Source organism: Bubalus bubalis, chromosome 24 (assembly GCF_019923935.1).
Source record: "Bubalus bubalis isolate 160015118507 breed Murrah chromosome 24, NDDB_SH_1, whole genome shotgun sequence".
Lineage (NCBI taxonomy): Eukaryota > Metazoa > Chordata > Mammalia > Artiodactyla > Bovidae > Bubalus > Bubalus bubalis.
This window is the reverse complement of record NC_059180.1, coordinates 40,560,189-40,579,268: the sequence shown is the minus strand read 5'-3', so window position 1 is coordinate 40,579,268 and position 19,080 is coordinate 40,560,189. Positions and strand designations below refer to the sequence as shown.

The 19,080-nt window shown below is 65.9% G+C and overlaps 2 protein-coding genes across 15 annotated transcripts in view; one reads left to right on the top strand and one right to left on the bottom strand.

The window, feature by feature from the left end:
* The window catches only part of TSC2 (TSC complex subunit 2), a 30,916-nt gene extending 19,356 nt beyond the window's left edge, over positions 1 to 11,560 (top strand). For 2 of the 12 annotated variants that reach the window (XM_025274588.3, XM_044936192.2), the window contains 20 exons: positions 713 to 806; positions 1,008 to 1,110; positions 1,315 to 1,409; positions 2,493 to 2,621; positions 4,010 to 4,174; positions 4,317 to 4,469; positions 4,591 to 4,703; positions 5,135 to 5,350; positions 5,806 to 6,009; positions 7,520 to 7,609; positions 7,863 to 7,993; positions 8,390 to 8,889; positions 9,057 to 9,132; positions 9,352 to 9,438; positions 10,159 to 10,345; positions 10,425 to 10,564; positions 10,679 to 10,757; positions 10,831 to 10,922; positions 11,008 to 11,106; positions 11,219 to 11,560. In XM_025274588.3, the coding sequence (XP_025130373.2) occupies positions 713 to 806; positions 1,008 to 1,110; positions 1,315 to 1,409; positions 2,493 to 2,621; positions 4,010 to 4,174; positions 4,317 to 4,469; positions 4,591 to 4,703; positions 5,135 to 5,350; positions 5,806 to 6,009; positions 7,520 to 7,609; positions 7,863 to 7,993; positions 8,390 to 8,889; positions 9,057 to 9,132; positions 9,352 to 9,438; positions 10,159 to 10,345; positions 10,425 to 10,564; positions 10,679 to 10,757; positions 10,831 to 10,922; positions 11,008 to 11,106; positions 11,219 to 11,389 (2,924 nt within the window). In that variant the 3' untranslated portion in view covers positions 11,390 to 11,560. Of the gene's footprint in view, positions 1 to 712; positions 807 to 1,007; positions 1,111 to 1,314; positions 1,410 to 2,492; positions 2,622 to 4,009; positions 4,175 to 4,316; positions 4,470 to 4,590; positions 4,704 to 5,134; positions 5,351 to 5,805; positions 6,010 to 6,603; positions 6,673 to 7,519; positions 7,610 to 7,862; positions 7,994 to 8,389; positions 8,890 to 9,056; positions 9,133 to 9,351; positions 9,439 to 10,158; positions 10,346 to 10,424; positions 10,565 to 10,678; positions 10,758 to 10,830; positions 10,923 to 11,007; positions 11,107 to 11,218 lie in introns of those variants that run through there. The other 10 variants (XM_044936189.2, XM_006076832.4, XM_044936191.2 and 7 more) reach the window with 10 other exon arrangements.
* Positions 11,561 to 11,599: 39 nt separating this feature from the next.
* Positions 11,600 to 19,080, bottom strand: part of PKD1 (polycystin 1, transient receptor potential channel interacting) — a 39,254-nt gene continuing 31,773 nt past the window's right edge. For 2 of the 3 annotated variants that reach the window (XM_044936186.2, XM_044936188.2), the window contains exons 29-46: positions 18,839 to 19,049; positions 18,630 to 18,756; positions 17,811 to 17,927; positions 17,680 to 17,729; positions 17,158 to 17,342; positions 16,993 to 17,086; positions 16,627 to 16,745; positions 16,352 to 16,554; positions 16,083 to 16,277; positions 15,565 to 15,704; positions 15,075 to 15,187; positions 14,699 to 14,846; positions 14,479 to 14,604; positions 14,155 to 14,329; positions 13,742 to 14,032; positions 13,535 to 13,669; positions 13,156 to 13,461; positions 11,600 to 13,062 (exon numbers count right to left, since the gene is read on the bottom strand). In XM_044936186.2, coding sequence (XP_044792121.2) covers positions 12,592 to 13,062; positions 13,156 to 13,461; positions 13,535 to 13,669; positions 13,742 to 14,032; positions 14,155 to 14,329; positions 14,479 to 14,604; positions 14,699 to 14,846; positions 15,075 to 15,187; positions 15,565 to 15,704; positions 16,083 to 16,277; positions 16,352 to 16,554; positions 16,627 to 16,745; positions 16,993 to 17,086; positions 17,158 to 17,342; positions 17,680 to 17,729; positions 17,811 to 17,927; positions 18,630 to 18,756; positions 18,839 to 19,049 — 3,206 coding nt within the window. In that variant the 3' untranslated portion in view covers positions 11,600 to 12,591. The remainder of the gene's footprint in view (positions 13,063 to 13,155; positions 13,462 to 13,534; positions 13,670 to 13,741; positions 14,033 to 14,154; positions 14,330 to 14,478; positions 14,605 to 14,698; positions 14,847 to 15,074; positions 15,188 to 15,564; positions 15,705 to 16,082; positions 16,278 to 16,351; positions 16,555 to 16,626; positions 16,746 to 16,992; positions 17,087 to 17,157; positions 17,343 to 17,679; positions 17,730 to 17,810; positions 17,928 to 18,629; positions 18,757 to 18,838; positions 19,050 to 19,080) is intronic. The other variant, XM_044936187.2, reaches the window with a different exon arrangement.

Below are 19,080 nucleotides of genomic sequence, written 5' to 3'. Positions count from 1 at the left end.
CCCGTGTGTGCTGGGATGGGTGTCAGCGGGGTGGGCTCTCGAGTCTGGGGCTGCGCCTTGCCTGAAATAACCTTTGCCGACTCTCACCTCCCCTTGCTGCAGGTAGGTGTGCTGTGCCCCATGGGCCCCTCTGCTGCTTCAGGGCCTTTGCGCCCCCCACCCACCATGCTTGAGGGCTTTCCTTCCTGGCCCCTCAGGGTCAGTGGCCAGAAGCCACCCGTTGGCTGGCCCTAGGCCCTGTGCTTGCCCAGCTCTCAGCCTTCCTTTTGTCCCCTGAGCACAGCCGCAGCTCGGAGGGCCTCTCAGGCTGGGGTGTCCAGAAGCTGGGGGTGCCTGGCTCGCCCCTTCCTTCCCAGTGTCCCTGGGTATCTGGCCCTCAGCAGGCCTTGGGCATGTGGACAGCAGGAGCGGGGCAGGGCTTTGCTTCTGTAAAAGGCCACCTGGGGCCAGCGTATTTCTTCTGTTTGCAACGGTTTGTAAAGGTGGAAAGCATTCTGTACGGAGCCAGGGTTCCATTGTTTGCAGCCTTGGGAACCAAGGCCCAGGGTCATATTCGGGTGGGCTGCCACCTTCGCTCCTTTGCTGCCCTCTCGGGTCAGAGTGGCAAGGCTGGCTTTAGACACACAGCACAGGAAGCTGGTTCCCAGCCCTGTTGTGGCTGTGGGCATGTCTGCCCAGCCGTCGGGCCCCTCACTGGCTCTCCTTGTTGCAGCTCTGGCCAGACTGCCTCACCTCTACAGGAACTTCGCAGCAGAGCAGTATGCCAGTGTGTTTGCCATCTCCCTGCCGTATACCAACCCCTCTAAGTAAGTGCTGGCCATACGTCCCTGCAGGCCTCCTCCTCCTCGGTGTGGCCCAGGCCAGCTGGAGGCCTCTGCTCACCGGAGGCCAGGCCTCTGGGCAGAGAAGGCCTGCTTGGTCTTGGCGCCTCTGACCTGCTGCCCTCCCTCCTGGCACGTTTCCCTGGATCCCTCCCCGGGCCCAGCACTTCCGTTTCTTCTCGGCAGGTTCAATCAGTACATCGTGTGCCTGGCCCATCACGTCATAGCCATGTGGTTCATCAGGTGCCGGCTGCCCTTCCGGAAGGACTTTGTTCCTTACATCACCAAGGTGAGCCGGTGAGGCTGTTGGCCGTCTGCGGCTGGAGCAGGGTGACCAGCGGGGGAGGAGGTGGGCACCTCTGGGGCACAACTCGTGGCTGCCCATGTCCTGGGCCTGTGGCTCACCCCAGGGTGCCTGGGTGGCCCAGGGGCAGCGGGAGAAAGCCTGTGGGCATCTCCTGGCATGTGGCTCAGCTCCGCTCCTCTCTGCCAGGGTCTGCGCTCCAACGTCCTCCTGTCTTTCGATGACACCCCCGAGAAGGACAGCTTCCGAGCGCGGAGCACCAGTCTCAACGAGAGGCCCAAGAGGTGCGGGGTCTGTGTGGGCGGGGCAGGCCTGCCGGCGGGGCCGCGTAGTGAGGAGGCCGGGGCTGCCTGGCTGCCCCAGGCCAGGGAATTGAGACGGGCTGTGGCTGAGGGTGAGCCCCCTGCAGCTGTGCTGAGCGCCAGGTGCCCTGGGCTCGGGAGGCAGGCGGCCTTAGAAGGCTGGAGAGGCCCGCGCCCTCCAGGGCCTCAGTGTGGCTGAGCCTGCATGCAGGATCCTGGCTGGTCCTGCCTGGATGGTGGGCGAGCACAGACTCTCCGAGCTGGAGGTTGGAGTGCCAGCTAGTTCTAGGGCATCTGGATTTGGGGCTCACTCCACTGAATGAGCTCAGGTTGACTCCTGAGAAGCCCACACCCGGCCTGGATGGGGGCCCAGGGCCACAGACGCCCAGCCTCAGACCACCGTGGCCTGCTCCCCCAAGCTCTCTCCCAGCCCACTGCCAACCGGGGACACGCTCTTCACCTCAGCTGCTTTCGCCAAATCTGAGAAGAGCCGTGCTAGGCCTCGTGTTCTTGTTTTGCATTCCATTTGACCGGCTGCCCTCCGTCCCGCCCCCCTTCCCGTCCAGCTTTCCTGGCTCTCCCTGGTGGGAATACGGCATTTTCCAGAAGTCAGTGTGACCTGAGTCAGAGGCTGTTCTCTCAGGGTCCCAGCGGCTGGGCCTGGGCCTGGAGTTAGAACTGGCCTTTTCTGGAGCTGTGCCCCTCAGGGCCCCAGCAGCTGGTCCCGAGCAGGGGGGGCGGGACACCTGGTCAGCACAACCTGGAATCTGCCGTGCGGTGCGATCCACACATGTTTAATTTGCACCAATGTTCTTTGTTTTAGTATCATGCGTGAAACCTTACTTTTTCGCCGTCATGTTTACACGATGTATTTTCATGCGTTTTTGTTTTCTGTTTCTCCCCCTGCTAACTGGCCTCTGGCATGGTTTTTTGTTCATCTCACCCGCGGGCTCTCCATCCTGACCCTGTGGCCTGTGACCTTTCCTCCTCATCCCTCCAATGGCTTGTCCTCCCTGCCGGGAGCTGGGCTCTCTGGGGCTTGGGCCTTCCTTCCTCACCTGGTAGTTTGAGGATAGCCAGACCCCCCAAACAAGGCTTGAATAACTCTCCACCCGTGAAAGAACTCAAGGAGAGCTCTGCAGCCGATGCCTTCCGGTGCCGCAGCATCAGTGTGTCTGAACATGTGGTCCGCAGGTAGTGGGCTCTGTCGGGCGGGGGGCTCGGACCCTGGAGCTGGGCCCGTGAGTGGCGCTGCCAGGCGGGAGCACCCGGGTGGTTGTGCATGGGGCTGCTTGCATGACCTCGTCACCTGCCCACACCCTCCCCAGCCAGAGTTGAGGAGAGCCCGCCTGGCAGCCCTTGGGCCGCGTGGCCGGGGCTCTGGGGTGGGAAGCCTGGTGGAGAGGGCTGGAAAGGTTGCATTCTGTCACCCGGCCTCGGACTAGCGTGGGCTAGCTGCACGGCGTCCTCAGAGGCTGGCCTGGGGGCCCGAAGCAGGGTGACCCTTGTGAGGCAGCTGGTGTCCAGTGGCAGCGCCCACAGGCCTGTCCCGGAGGTCAGGGGCTTTTGCAAACTAAAGCCACACCCATGCCGGTCACCTGAGGACACACTCTCCAGGGTTTGGCTTTTCTCTCACGTTCTCTTGAGTGGGCTTTCTTCTTGAGTTTTTTCTCTGGGAAAGGTCTGCTTTCTGTGGCAGGTGAGAGGGAACGGGGGCTTCTGTGTAGGGCAGTGGGCCGGGGGCCAGCCTGCAAGGGGCCGGGCATGGAAGGCCTGACCTCCCCAGGGGTGTGACCTCGTCACTTCCCCTGCTGTGTCTTGGAGCTCTTGAGGGGTGGGGTTCACCGCTTCATGCCCATGGGCCAGGCTACACCGTCTTCTCACTTGGAAGGCCCTTCAGGCCTCAGCATCCCACAGCTCAGAGACCCAGCCCCTCGCTGATGCCTGGCTCAGGCCCCAGCCTGAGCCTGGCTTCCCTGAGTGGGGTTTGACCTGGATGGGAGTCGGGGCTGGGGAGTCGTCAGGGAGGCTCCCCTCTCAGCTGTTTTCAATAACTTACTTATCATAAGCAAAACTCAGCCACAGGGGCATGAAATTTGTATTGGAGTGAGACCTGCACACACCCCTCCTCCTGGTCACGGGGCGGGGTTCGGCAGCCAAGTGTGGGGGTGAATGCAGAGCCTCACACAGGACCCAGACCCTGCCCGTCCTCCATGGGAGGGCCCGGGGGCAGAATGCAATCTGTCTGTGTCCTGTGGTCTCCACGTCTCTGCATGACTCCACTGTTCTGCCACAAAGGGGTCACCTAATTCTCCTGTGCTTTGGTGAGGGGCCAGCCTCTCTCCCCGTCTCCGAGGACTCTGCTCTGACGAGCCGGCCTGGGTCTCTCCATGAGCCCCTGTCTACCCGCCCCCCAGGGCGGTGTGTCCACTCTTTGCCAAGCTGTGGTTCTATGGGCCATGTGCCCTGCGGGGTCTTTCTGAGCGCGGCCCTCTCCGCACCTGCATGCCTTGAGCTTTGGCCCCGGTGGTAGACGGCTAGGCCCCTGCCGGCACCTGACCTTGCCATGGCTCCTCTTCCAGCAGGATCCAGACCTCTCTCACGAGCGCCAGCTTGGGGTCTGCAGACGAGAACTCGATGGCCCAGGCTGACGACAACTTGAAAAACCTCCACCTGGAGCTCACAGAGACATGTCTGGACATGATGGCCAGATACGTGTTCTCCAACTTCACGGCGGTCCCCAAGAGGTGCGAGTCGGCTCCGGGACGGGGCAGGGCTGTGCTCTTCTGTGACTGCATCCGGTCTGAGCAGCTGCAGGAGTGATATGGGGGCGCCTTGTCCGTCCAGGGCGCCCACCCAGTGAGGTGTTGACTGACTCTGTGCTTTCAGGTCCCCCGTGGGAGAGTTCCTCCTGGCTGGTGGCAGGACCAAAACCTGGCTGGTTGGGAACAAGCTTGTCACTGTGACGACAAGCGTGGGAACCGGGACCCGGTCACTGCTAGGCCTGGACTCTGGAGAGCTGCAGGGCGGCCCGGAGTTGAGGTGACCACTGCTTTCTGCCTCTGTCTGGCCTCCATCCTGAGCCCACATCTGCATGAGAGTGTCAGATCACCTGAGCCCATGAACTACCTCAGTCACACTCTGGGGACCCTTCTGTCCTCAGCTCTGACCCCAGCATGCATGTGAGACAGACAAAGGAGGCGCCCGCCAAGCTGGAGTCCCAAGCTGGGCAGCAGGTGTACCACGGAGCCCGGGACCGGGTCCGCTCCATGTCCGGTGAGCCCCCCGCCCTACCCCGCCTCCCCCCCAGGGCCTTTGCGAGGCCGAGAAAGGCCTGGGAGCTGCGGGGCAGGGCAGTCTGTTCAGACCTGGCCCGGGCTCTGAGGAACTCGTGCTGTCTGCAAGCCCTCCCCACCAGGCGAGGAGGGCGCACCGCTTCTGCGCAGCTGTGAGCCATCAGCCCAGCCCACCCCTGGGGCTTTCTCTGCTGTCATTTAAATGAGCCATGGTCTGAGCCGCGGGTTCTGGGCCTCTGCCTGCTGCCCTGGGTCTACCAAGCCAACTCGACACTGTCTGAGGGCCGTGCCTGGGGAGGGCAGTGCTGCCTTGGCCCCGGCTCGGAGTTTGGCAGCCTGGACCCCCGCTGGAGCAGCCAGGCCTGTTGGGCCAAGCGGTGGTGGTCGCCAGCCCTCCCCTCTCCTCCTCAGGGGGCCATGGCCTTCGCGTGGGTGCCTTGGACGCTCCAGCCTGCTACTTCCCCAGCAGCCCCACGTCCCCGGGCTCCCAGACCGCTCCAGCCGGCCAGCCTGAGAAGGCCTCAGCTGGCAGCCCGCTCCCAGCACAGAAGGAGAAGACAAACCTGGCCGCTTACGTGCCCCTGCTGACCCAGGGCTGGGCAGAGATCCTGGTCCGCAGGCCCACAGGTACCCAGGGGTGGGCCCGTGCTCGGCCGGCCTGGCTGCTGTCAGCACGTGCTGTGCACAGGGACGCAAACGCTCTGGACGCTACGGAGCTGGTGGCAGCCAGTCGGGAGATCACCTTGAGCTGAGTCCCCAGGGGTGGACGTGAGGGCTGGGCGGCAGCTGGTCTGCTCAGGCTGCCACAGCAAAGCCCTGCCGGCCGGGCGACTGTAACCACAGGATCTCCTGCCTCCCGGCCCACGGGCCTGGGATCCGAGTGTCAGGATTGTGGACAGGGCTTGTTTCTCCTGTGGCTGTCTTCTTGCTGGCTCCTTACACGGTCATCCCTCTGTGTCTTAGTCATCCTTTGTTGTACGGACCCTGGTCAGAGCAGAGCAGGGTGCAGCCGGGGCTGCCCAGGGCGGGCGGAGGGCAGGGCTGCTGGGGGTGCTGTGCTGAGCCCTGAGCCCGCCCCGCAGGGAACACCAGCTGGCTGATGAGCCTGGAGAACCCGCTCAGCCCCTTCTCCTCGGACATCAACAGCATGCCGCTGCAGGAGCTGTCCAATGCCCTCATGGCCGCCGAGCGCTTCAAGGAGCGCCGCGACACAGCCCTGTACAAGTCGCTGTCGGTGCCGGCGGCCGGCTCAGCCAAGCCATCCCCGCCCCCACGCTCCAACACAGGTGAGCGCTGGCCCCCACCCGCCTGTGTGCCCCGTCTGAGGGCGGATGGCCGCGTGGGGTCCTGGGCCGTCTTGGCTCTGCCAGCCTTGGGCGCTGAGGAGGCCGGCTGCACGCAGGGCACACTCGTCTGCAGACCTGGTGCTTGAGAGCGGGGCCTGCTCCTGGGGGACCCTCCTTTGGAGATGTGCCGTGAATCGGTGGCTTGAGGCCTCCTCAGCTGGCCCTGCTCGTGGGGTGGACACGGGCCTTGCTCTGCACCCTTCTCGGGTACCCGGCGCTCAGGGTCCTGGAGACGGCCGCGCTGCTGCTGGGGTGTGGGTATGGACGTGCCAAGCTCGCCTGCGCTCGTCTGCGCCCGCGCCACCCTCCTCCCTGCTTCCCTGCGGCCGGGTGACCGCTCGTGAGGAGGAGAGGCGCACTCCTGTCCCCGGCGTGCACCTGAGCAGCTGGGAGCGCTGGCGTGTGCGCCGGCTGCTGGCCGCCCCTCTCTCTCTCCAGGCTCGGGTCCTTGCAGGACCGGCGGTGCCTGTCCTCTCTGCTCGGCTGTGCGTGGCCTTCCTCCTGCTGACGGGCCGCTCACGGTTTCCCTTGCAGTGGCCTCTTTCTCCTCCCTGTGCCAGTCCAGGTGCCAAGGAAAGCTGCACAGGAGCATTTCCTGGGCAGGTATTCGTACGCTCTTTAAGGAAAGCGGTGTTTGCTGCAGAGCGCCGCTCTGCCTCGTAGATGCTGTGTCATCGTCCCTCCTCCGCTCACCCCTCCCTGACCCCGTCTGAGCCTCTCGTCGCCTCAGGGAGCCATCCCCGACTCGCATGAGGACGTCGGTGCAGGATGCCTGTGCTTTGTCAGCGGGAACCCCCACTGCCTTGTGCCCTCTGTGCCTGAGTTCTGTTCCCAAGCCCGTCGGGCCCTCCCAGCCCCGTCTTCAGCTTGAGGGGGTGACCTGGGCGACTGTACCCCAGAGGCCGGCAGAGGACAGAGCTGCCCTGCCCTGGCTCTGGTGCTGACGGGCCTTGTGAGCCCACAAATGGGGTGTGTCTGCCGTACACACGGGCTGCCCGAGGGCCCCACAGGCTGGCTTCCAGCCCGTTGCTCCCAGGCCCCGGCCGGAGGGTGTGGCTGGCCAGGTGCTCCAGCTGCCCCGGTCCCCCACATGGGCAGGACTGGCTCGGGGCGGGCACGGCAGGGCTCCTCGAGGCGGCTGACGCACTGCGCAGTGCGGGGCTGCGCTGATTCAGTCGCTTCTCCTCAGCCCCTCGCCCTAGTGCTGGCACAGGAAACCTGGCTTTGGGGTCATGCTCCCTCCTTAGCTGCCTGGCTCTGGGTCGGTACGGACTCAGCAGGCGAGCCTTCACCCTTCAGGACACTTCAGAGCCCGTGTGCACACGGGGTCCCTCACTGGTCTCTCCCTTGGGCCTGGCAGGGAGGAGCTCGGAATTCTCCCAGCTCCTGAGGGCTGGTCGAGGCCCCTCCTCTGGTCTGGGGCCTGACTCAGGCAGGGGCTTCTGCACAGGGGTCCTGTCTGCCCTTGCCCACCTGCCTTGCCGGGGGAGCTCCCCGGGGGAGCTACCAGGGCAGCTTCTGTGGATGCTGGGATGCTCAGGTGGGCACTCCAAGGGGCCAGGTGCCCCCCATCTTGACCCCTGGGAGTCCATGAAGAGACCCCTGTGTCAGGGCACTCAATGTCCCTCTCCAGCCGGCTCGATGGGAGGGGGTGGCTCAGAGCCCCCGGGAGGAGAGCCTTGGGCCAGGCCCTGCTGGGGAGCCGCTGTGCCCTCTCATGGGGAAACCCGGTGCCCAGAGGCCATGTGAGTCCTGGACGGGCCACGCCCAGCAGCACGTCTGTGTCCTTCCAGATTCTGCAGTAGTCCTGGAGGAGGGAGGTCCAGGTGAGGCCGGTTTGTCTGCAGAGCCTCCTGAGTTGGAAGATTTTGAGGCGACACTGGGCTCCGCCGGGCGCTGTGGGCGCAGCGACGCTTTCAGCAGGGTGAGTGCAGGCGGGGCAGCCACCTGAGGGGCCTGTGGGTGCTATCACCCCCTGCTGGGGGTACGGCGGGGCTGAGCCACCGTAGGCTGGTTTGCTCTGCACTTCCGCCGCTCTCCCATCCCTGTGCGTGTCCCTGTTGTGGGGCAGCCTGAGGTCCCCCGCAGTGGTCCGCCTGGGGTTGTAGCCCCTCCATGCCAGCATCCTATAGCCTGGGGCCTTGGCTCCGCTGCTGAGCGAAGGGCACGGGAAGTGCTTTCGGGGAAGGGGAACCGCTAGCTCCGTGCTGGCAGCTCAGGCCCTGGCTGGGGATGGGTGGGGCCTTATTTCTCCAGGTAAACCTGGGTGGGCTCTGCGGTGCCTCCTGGTGAGCGTTTCCTTTGGATCCATTCTTCCCAGTCATCTTCCACCTCCAGCCAGGAGGAGAAGTCATTCCATGCCGAGGAGTTGCCTCCTGGGGGCATCCCCATCGAGCGGGCAGTCTCCTCGGAGGGTTCCCGGGCCTCCGTGGACCTCGCCTTCCAGCCCTCTCAGCCCCTGAGCAAGTCCAGCTCGTCGCCTGAACTGCAGACCCTGCAGGACATCCTGGGGGACCCCGGGGACAAGGCTGAGGTCGGCCGGCTGAGCCCCGAGGCCAAGGCCCGGTCGCAGTCAGGGATCCTGGACGGGGAAGGTGCCGCCTGGTCAGCCCCGGGTGAAGAACGCCGGGGCCGGGGCCCTGCCCAGCCAGAGGGCCCCCTGCCTTCCAGCTGTCCCCGCTCCCCCAGCGGGCTGCGGCCCCGAGGCTACACCATCTCGGATTCAGCCCCGTCACGCAGGGGCAAGAGGGTGGAGAGGGATGCCTTCAAAAACCAAGCAGGGACCTCCAACACTGAGAAGGTGCCAGGCATCAACCCCAGGTGAGCCCCGCCCTCTTGGTGCTCCCGTGGGGGCCTGGGGCCAGCGGGGCCTAGGCAGGGCAGGCTGGCCACAGACACCAGGCTCCTCGGTGACCGTGCTCTGGGCCCCTCACCCTTGGGCTGTGATTGCTGGCCGAGACCTCAGCCATCTCTTCTCCCCACCGCAGCTTCGTGTTCCTGCAGCTCTACCACTCACCGTTCTTCGGTGACGAGTCCAACAAGCCAATCCTTTTGCCTAACGAGGTAGGTGGGTCCTCTCTCCCCCACAGGGCCCCCTGGAGCCCGGCTGCAGGTGCACAGTGGGCTGAGCCCCCAGCTGGGCAGCGGGGGCTGCAGCCCAGCTCCCGGAGGCCGGCGAGAGGAGAGGCCTCTCCCGGACAGGCACTGGGCTGCAACTGGCTGGGCAGGGCTGGAGGAGGGGACTTTTCTGCCCTGGGCTCAGACTGGGCTTTGTGGCTACAGTCTTTCGAACGGTCAGTGCAGCTCCTTGATCAGATCCCGTCATACGACACGCACAAGATCGCGGTCCTATACGTGGGAGAAGGCCAGGTGAGGCTTCCGGGCTGGCCGGGGCGGCCTGGGTGCTGGGCAGAGAGGGTGGCCGGCCTGCCGGGGGTGGGCTCTTGTCCTCCGCAGAGCTGGGTTCCGGAGGAGCCGCTACTGTCAGGTGTTCATGGAGCTCCCTTCCCTCCAGGACTCAGGAGTGAGATTGACAGGCTGGGTGTGAGCACAGAGCGCTTGGGGGGTGGGTTGTCACTGACCCCAGGGAGGTGGCTCTGAACGGAGATGTGGAGGAAGTGAGGACTCGCAGAGGAGTGCTGGGCAGGGGTGGCGAGGGGACAGGACGTGATGAGGGGCGCGGTGGCACCCCTCGAGGCGGGCAGTTCCCAGCGCAGGGTTTGCATTGACTCGACCTGAGTCTCAGAAGCGCCCTGGCTGCCGTGGGCCGAGGGCCAGCTCGGGGGGGAGGAAGGGGGATGGGCAGCCATGGACTCTGGGTTTTTCTGAGGACAGAGTCAGCCCAGGTCAGTGGCAGATTGGGAGCAGCGGGGCCGGGGGTTGGGGGGGAGGTGACACCCTGGGCAGTGGGAGTGAATCTGCATTGCCTTGGTCAGGTGAATGGCAGAATGGGGGTTGTGCCAAGGCACACTAGTCACCCTGCCCCTGGCCCCCAGCAGCATCAGGCCCTCGGGGTCCTGTGGGCCTGAGACGGGGGGCGGCTGGGGGCGGCCTGGGAGCTGGTGCTGCCATGCCTTCACCTCCCCGCAGAGCAACAGCGAGCTCGCCATCCTGTCCAACGAGCACGGCTCCTACAGGTACACAGAGTTCCTCACGGGGCTGGGCAAGCTCATCGAGCTCAAGGACTGCCAGCCGGACAAGGTGTACCTGGGCGGCCTGGACGTGTGCGGCGAGGATGGCCAGTTCACCTACTGCTGGCACGACGACATCATGCAAGGTGCGCCCTCCCTGTCCACTGGCCCGCTCCTCGGGAGCCCCCACCGGGCCCGCCCTGCTCAGCTCTGCCCGCCCCACAGCTGTCTTCCACATCGCCACCCTGATGCCCACCAAGGACGTGGACAAGCACCGCTGTGACAAGAAGCGCCACCTGGGCAACGACTTCGTGTCCATCGTCTACAACGACTCTGGCGAGGACTTCAAGTTGGGCACCATCAAGGTGTGCCTGGGGGCCTCGGGGCGGCGGGTGCAGGTCTGGGCCCTGGGCTGAGCGTGGAGGGGGTCGCAGAAAGTGGCCCTCGGCACCATGGTGACCCTGCTCTCGTGTGAGCAGGGCCAATTCAACTTCGTCCACGTGATTATCACGCCCCTGGACTACGAGTGCAACCTGGTGTCTCTGCAGTGCAGGAAAGGTGAGGCGGGGTGGGGGCAGGGGGGCAGGGAGAGGCTCCAGGGCTGAGCCCCACATGAGCGCTGTCTCCCCAGACATGGAGGGCCTTGTGGACACTAGCATGGCCAAGATCGTGTCTGACCGAAACCTGCCCTTCGTGGCCCGCCAGATGGCCCTGCACGCAAATGTGAGCAGACTTGGCTCCGGGAGGTGGGGGTCAGGCCCGCAGGTGCCCCCATGCAGGGCTCACCGTCCTGCCCTCCCCACCCCAGATGGCCTCGCAGGTGCACCATAGCCGCTCCAACCCCACCGACATCTATCCCTCCAAGTGGATTGCCAGGCTCCGCCACATCAAGCGGCTGCGCCAGCGGGTAGGAGACTGGCCGCGGGGGGGTGCTCCACAGAGATGGGGTGGCCAGCCTGGGGAGCGTGTGCCACCCCCTCTGGACTTGCTGCTGAAGCCCGCCCCACCCCCGCCCCCAGATCCGTGAGGAAGCCCACTACTCAAGCGCCAGCCTGCCCCTGATGCAGACACACCCTCCTGGTCATGCCAAGGCTCCGGCACAGGCCCCAGCCGAGTCCACACCCACCTATGAGACGGGCCAGCGGAAACGCCTGGTCTCCTCTGTGGACGACTTCACTGAGTTCGTGTGAGGCTGTGCAGGGTGGGTACTTGGACCCGTGGGGCTTCTCTGACTCGGACATATCCTGGGCTGTTCCAGCTGTTTGAGCAGCTGTGCTGCCAGACCCTCCCTGCCCCCGTGGCGCTGGGTGATATTTATCTGTGCAAATAAAGTGCTGGTGTGGCCCAGGCCTGTGCACTCAGACACGTCTAGACCCCAGAGTGGACACAGACACGGAGCAGTCAGTCAACTCGTTTATTTGACTTCGTCTGTTGGGTGGTGGGATCTAGGCTGTAGCTTCGGCCATGCCCAGTGGAGTGGGGAGGGGGCATGCCAGGCTGCTGCTGGGGCCTTGCCCTTGGGACAGCCTCACACGTATGTGGTCATGCTCACCTCCCCTGGCCCGGGGGCCAGCCCCCGGGCAGAGATCTTCCCCTACCAGCTCTAGGGTCCCAGCCCTCACCCAGACCCGACACCAGCAGGCCTAGACAGGAGGCTAAGGCCATGGTGGTGGCAAGGCTGGCCTGGGGGGGTTTCCCCTCCAAAAGCCTTTTCTGCCCAGCACCTGCCAAGGCCAGACGTGGATCTGAGAAGCAGCTGCTGCTCCTCCAGCTGGGTGGGCAGGTGTCTGGGGAGAAAAGGACAGCTCTGGCGGTCCCAGCTCCCCTTCAAGGTGGGTGACAGTGGGCACAGGCTGCTTCAGCCACCAGATCCCTTGGCTGTATTGAAAAATAAAGCGACGTACAAAAATATATACATTTTAACCCCACATAAATTACAACAGACACGGCGGCAGCTGGAGGCGAGTGCACTGAGCAGGGACGGAGGAGGTAATAACTTAGGGGAGGACGACAGGAGTGCGGGCCCCTCCCCAGAGCCTGGGGCCTTGGCAGGGGAGACATCAGCCAGGAGGGGGCCGGGCACAGCCCGCTGTACCTGAGGACTCGGGAAATAAATAGCGTCTGAGGCCGGGCACTCATCCAGCACTGCTGTGTCCTCCCACAGGAGTGGGAGGGGACCCTGGGTCCGAGCTGGCCACGTGGCCTCTGTAAAGTGCTGAAGCCCACAGAGAGCCTGCCTGCTCTCTGGGGACCTGCGTGCAGCTGTTCTGCCTGGCCCGCGACTGAGGGTGGCAGAAGGTGATAATACTGAGCGGTGTCTGCTCTGGCTCTGAGGGGCCAGAGGGGAGCCACAGGTGTGCCCTGGGGAGAGGGGAGCCCAGAGGCCCTGGCACTAAGAGCTGCTGGGGTGGATCTTGTTTTTGGCCCGCAGTGATGCTCTGCTGGGGCCTGTAGACAGGCCGATGCCTCGACTGGCCCGGGCAAGGCGGCTGGGCAGGACGGGCCGCAGGCCTGGGGAGGGGCTGGGGGGCTGGGGGGCCGGGGGCGCGCTGCTCCTGCGGCCGTGCAGGCGCTGCAGCCGCCGCTCCAGCTGGTAGACGTCCTCTGTGGCCTGGTTGAGCCGATCAAACTGGGTGAGTAGGGCCTCAAACACAGCATGGAGGCGGGAGGGCTCGGGCTCCAGCTCTCGAGGCCCTGGCCGGCCCAGGCCCAAGCTCAGCCCCTCCAGCTGGCTGGAGGAGGTGGAGGGGCGGGAGGCGTCGGAGCCCCCGCTGGGTGGTGGCACGTCTGGAGAAGCCTTGGAGCCCCGGGATGAGCGGGAGGGCAGCGGCTCCATCCCTTCAAAGCGGACTTTGTGGCGGAACTGGGGGCGGCACAGGGGCTCGGTCAGTCCGGCTGCCCCCTGGGCTCTGCTGGGCCCAGGGTGCGTCCCTCTCCCCCCCTGGGCCGTACCCACCTCCTTGACCTTGCTGAAGCCCATCCAGAGGCGCAGGCGGCGCAGGAACAGCTCCACCATCTCGTAGTCCTGCGGCTCCCAGGCGGGGCGGTACAGCTCCCCACGCAGAGTGTGGTACCGCCACCGCATTAGAACAGACCCCAGCCTCAGGGCCCCCCACAGACGCAGAGCCCAGAGCCCCGTGCACAGCATGGGGGACAGGCGCCAGGACTCCGCAGGGCACAGGGCAGGAACCCCGGTCCCGGGGCACAGCACCAGGAGGGCCTGGGCAGCGCTCTGAAGCGAGTCCACACAGGAGGAAACCAACTGCGGGGGAGGGGAAACGAGTGAGGGGCGGGCCCGGGATCAGCCGCCCTCCCACGGCCCCGCCCGGACCTACCAGGACAGCAAGCTGCGCGTAGGCTGCGGCGAGTACCACCAGGCCTAAGGCTGCCCCCGCGAGCTCGGGCAGCGCCCGGCACAGTGTCTTCCCGAAAACCGACCACTGGCGCACAAAGCGCAGCTGCTGGGCGGCCTGCAGACACAGGGCGTCAGCTGACTAACCCTGCCAATGCTGCCCGCCCCGCCCCACCGACTCAGCCCTCACCTTGACCAAGAGCAGGAAGAGCAGCGAGGCGGTCAGTCCGCGAGCCACGGCGCCCAGTTGGGCCACCTGTTCGAAGCTGGTGAAGCGGCGCGGGCGGCGGCGCAGGAAGCGGGTCCACTGGCGGTCGGCGGCGCCCAGCTGGGCCAAACGCACCAGCGCCGCGGCTGCCGTCAGCACCACCAGCAGCCACCGCGCCCAGGTCCCAGCCCGTGTGGCTCGCGCGCGCCCCTCCCTGCGCCAGGCACGCACCTCGGCCACTGAAAAGTACACGGCGAACAGGAGCAGGCTCACCTGGTGGGGCGGGGCGGAGCCGAGGCGGGGTCAGGCCCGTGGAGGGCGGGGCCACGGCCCTGGGGCGGGCCCTGGAGGGCGGGGTCAGGTCCATGGAAGGAGGGCGGGGGGGCGGGGCCTACCGAGGTGAGCAGCGGCAGCGAGAGGCCAGCGCTGAGCCGCCGCAGCGCGAACGGGCGGACGCTAAGCGCCGCCACTGCGTGTCCGGCAGCCGGGAACTCCAGGCGCAGCGTGACGGCGGCGTGCAGCCCCACGGCTGGGCTGTAGCGCGTCAGCTCCACAAACACGGCGCGGCTTCTGCGCGGAGGGCACGGGCAGGGGCCAGGAGTCGGAGGGGGCAGCGCTGGGAGAGGCCGATGCTCTCCAAAGGGGCTCGGGCAGCAGGTGTCGTGGGGACGGGGCGGCGCGTGCAGGGAGCGGGCAGAGGGGCTGAGTGCGGGGCCCACCTGTTGTCGATCCAGTTGTGCAGCTGCAGGAAGCCCAGCTGTGCACGGCTCTCCTCCAGGCTGGGACCCAGCTCCTGCACGTAGCCCCCGCTGTCGTACACGGCACAGGAGCCCCAGGACCACACGCTGCAAGGAGGGGCGACGTCAGCGCCCGCGCCCCAGCAAGCTCCTCTGAAGGGCTGTCCCTGCCCCCGGCACCCCGGCCATCCTCCAGGCTCACCCCAGCAGGTCTGGCGCTGAGTAGGCCCAGATCTCGGAGCTGTTGAGCGCAGCACTCCCCCAGCCAACACCATAGTCGCTGGTGCTGAAGCCACCCGAGGCAGCTGAGCACACGGGGTCCCTGGAGCCAGGCGGTTGCGGGCAGAGCGCTGAAAGCAGAGGGTTCAGGGCCCTGCCTGTTCACCAGCCTCCGGGCCAAGCTCAGCAGGGCTCACTGAACCCGCCCAGCACCCCAGGAAGTAGGTGTCACTGTCTGCACATCAGGAGACCCAGGCAGGCCGTCACCCAGCTGGGCGTGTTGGATCCAGACCCCGGCAAAGGCTTCCCTTTGGAAACAAGTTAGGCTAAGTGCCAGGGCGCCCCCCTCAGCTACTCACCTTCCTGCAGCCGCACCTGCCGCAGCTGTGGGGGCCCCAGCTCCGGCCTGGACTGGTTCCCGTGGATGTAGGGGAGCAGAACGTGGGACATCCATGGCCAGAACTCGTCAGACCTGCCCACCCCAGACCCAGAGTCGGTCACATGGCCGTCCCTCACAGCCTGGCCCCCCGGGGTGAGAGGCCCAGGGCACACTGCTACCAGTCCCGGCCGGGCCAGTGGGAGGCGGCCAGTGCTGCCCAGAGGAGGAGGCACGGCCTGGGCTTCCTGACACTCAGGGCTGGTGAAGCTGTGCTGGGCCTGTCCTGTGTCCTCTCCCCATGGCCAGCAGCACCCACTCCAGTTCTGACGACCAGAAATGGATCGAGACGCTTCCCAACACCCCCGAGGGGCTGCACTGCACCAAGGGCAGGGTTGAGGTGGACCCTGGCTGGCATCAGCACCACCCTGGCCCGGAGGACAGACCCGTGCCTGCACACAGGGCGTCCGTACCGGGTGATGGCCAGGAAGGCCTGGCTGTCCAGCTCCTGCTTGATGGCGCTCTGCAGGCGGTAGGCATGGCTGTGGCGCGAGGTGTCCCCGTAGTTGGCCAGCAGTGTCACCAGCAGGAAGAACATGTAAACCAGGAGGCCCTGGGGGGCAGGGATGGCCCTGGGGTCAGCCAAACCCAGCCTGGCGCCCCGGGGGTGCAGCCTGTGACAGAGCGCGGCTTCCACACACTGGGCAGCAAAGTGCCCAAAGCCAGAGAGGCTGGTGCTGAGAGCCAGGCCTGTGGGCACACATGGTCTGCAAAGGCCAAGAAGCCGCACCAGGGCCCCACGAGGCTGGGCAGGAGAAGGTCACAGGAGAGGCAGAGCCCGCAGAGCCCTAGACCACCCGCAGAAAGGCTTTCTGTGCTCAGGAGGAGGGTGCATTGAGGTTTTCGAGAAAGGTGGGCCCTTCTGGAAGGTGCTGCCTGTGCCAGGAGGCCGGGAAGGGAGGCCACGCGCCAGCACGGGGCCCGAGCTCACCCGCAGCATCCCGTGCAGCCTCTTGACCTTCCGGGCTTCCTCCTTCGCCAGGAAGAGTGCAAAGCCGTGGGGCGGCCGCACGCGGGGCACACGCTCGCTCACGGGTGTCACGGCCGGGCTCTCCACTAGGGTGTCATCTTCATCGGGGTGCAGCCGCTTGGCCACCAGGGAGAAGTACAACGCCTCCAGCAGGACCTGGGCCAGGGCTGGCATCAGAAGGGCCCATGGCAGCCAGAGGCTGGCGGGGTGGCCCCTTGCACCCTTCTCACCTTGAGCGGCTCCCAGCAGAGGAACGAGGCCAGGAAGCTGGAGCCGCTTGAGAGGAGCCACATGACAGACACGCTGGGGGGGAAGCTGGCGCCGACCCACCCCGACACGCCCATGGCCACGGCCACCAGGAGCAGGCTGAGTCCGTGGGCCAGGGGCGCACACCAGGCTGGCAGCAGCCGCTTCCGCAGACCCTCCACCAGCCCTGGGAAGGCAGACAGATGGGTCAGCAGCAGCTCAGAGGAGCGGGAAGCTGTCCTGGGACTTGGGCGCGCACCTGTCCTGGGGAGCCTGGCTGGCGGGGGCTGTTCCCACGTCAGGCCTGGGCTGGGCAGCCCTGTGTCCCCCGGGCTCCGCAGCATCGCAGGCTGGGTCTTCTCGCCAGGGGCGCTGCACCTGAGGCAAGATGGAGGTACTCGCCCATCAGCGGCATACTGCTCAGGGGCACGGCCAGCCCCCTCTGGCCTCTGCGGAAAGAGGACGCCACCCCAGGCCAGGCAGAGGGTGCCGGGCCTGCTGGCTGCTCGGGGGTGCTCGCCTCACAGTACTGGGACCAACGCCCGTCCTTTCTGCCACCGTTTCAGCAGCCGTTGCCCCACAGCACTGCACCTCCCCACCACTGCCCCTGGAACCCGGCACTCACAGGCCAGCGAGCAGGTCCGTTTCTCCCTGCGTGTCCTGGGTGGGGGCCAGGCTGCTGGCCCCTTCAGCCAGGATCTGCCGGATCAGGTTCTCATCTGTAGGGGGCGGGACGGGTCAGCCCAGAGCCCTCCTGGGGGGCCGGGCAGTGCCTCCCTACCCCGCGCACCTGAAGCGGAGAAGTACTTGGCAGGCGAGGAAGGGCTGACCAGGGAGAGACTGTCCTCCTCTGGGCCTGGCGTGAGGCCCATCCGGCCCTGAGCCAGCCGCTGCAGGGCGCTGCCCATGACAGACGGGTCACTCAGCAAGTCTGGCCAGCTGAGGGCGCCTTCGCTGGATGGCCAGCACACCAGGCTGCAGGCAACAGTCAGCAAGGGGTGCCCAGGCACGTGATTGCACACACACCCAACCCAAGTCCTGTCACGGGGCTCTAAGCAAATGCTCCCAGGACAGGTGTGTAACACACGGATGAGTACATGTGACCCACATGACACACGGAGAACATGTAACTCACAGGACACATGGAAGAGGACAAGTGACCCACACAACACGTGGAGGAGGACATGTGACGCCCACGACATGGACGAGGACATGCGATGCCCAAGACATGGGTGAGGACACGCAATGCGACCCTCGTGAGGCACATCTGACCCACACAGGAAACAGCTCATGCTTTCTTTAGGGACCCCACCTTTTAGAATCCTCCAGAAATAAGTCCTGTTTCATTTGTCCAGCAAACGCCTGTTGAGAAGAACACAGAGAGCCTGATCCCAGAGTGCCCAGGCCGCAGCCCCACCCGGGCAGGCCCCGGGGAGCCCGCACCTCGCCACTGAGTCCCGGGAAGGCGAGCATGGAGCTGTCCAGCATGGACGAGTCCAGGCAGCTGTCCACATCCAGTGCCTGCGGGCCTGCGGGGGTGGGGCTCGGGCCCCCTGCCACCTGCGGAAGAGGCAGGTGGTAAGCGGGACACAACTTGGGGCCCCATTTGGGGAGGCGTGCCCGCCCTGGCAAGCCGAGTCTGCAGCAGTGCTGTCCTGAGAACCTTCTAGAACCACACGTGCACTCTACACCTACAGACTCCATCATAGGAGCCACTTGCCACATGCCGACACGGAGCGCCAGGAGTGACTCCTGTGACCGAGAAGCTAGAGTTGTATCTAACTTGAATCAGCCTAACCGTGGATGGCCACACAGAGACAAGGACGACCCTACCAGGCTGCTGGCCGAGGCGTGTGGCCTTTGCTGAGCGCTGCATGAGGTCTCTGTCGGGCTCTGGCCTCAGGGAAGAGTCAGGAGGCGCCCGTCAGGTTTTATCGAGCCCGTGTGGGACTGGTGCTGCTCTTTCCATGACCGCTCGGGGGACTCGCCAGTGAGGCCACCTGGGCTGTTCTTGGAGGTTTTAAGTGACCTCCCACTGCCGCGCTGGCCCGGGGTCTGCTCAGACTTTGTCCTCAGGTCGGTTTTTCTCAGAACCTGTGGCCCGTCATCCGGGGAGCCCGTCCCTGCCTGCTCAGTGATCTGAGGCACGGGCATAGGCAGCTCATGGGGCCCGTTCACGCCTGACTCTGATGTGCTCTGGGTGCTGACCCCTTCTGGCCCCCCTGGACAGCCCAGCCATGCTCAGGAGCCCCACGCACCCACCTTGCTCCGGGACATGCGGAAGAGGAACAGGATGGCCAGGTAGACTGGGTAGACGACCAGGCTGGACACCAGGCCAACAGCGACGGTGTCCAGGCTCAGCGGGGCCAGGCTGGACACGGGGCCCTGCCTGCAGGAGAGGACACACGGGCTGGCTTGAGGGGAGGTGGTGGGGGGGGCCGAGGCAGGCGGGTGGGCGCCGCAGCACGCACCTGTGGGCGCTGTCCCCCACAGCCCCGTACCACACAGCATTAGCACCCAGGAAGAGGCCGACGAGGAGGACGCAGCACGTGGCACGCTGCAAGCGCGTGAAGCGGCTCCGAGGTGGCCGGTCCCACATGGAGAGCCAGACGTGCTTGTCGAAGAAGCCGCGCTGCAGCTCGGCCACCAGGAGGCGCTGGAACCGCTGCAGCGCCGCGTCACCTGAGGGGGACAGGCGGGCTTCAGGAGACCC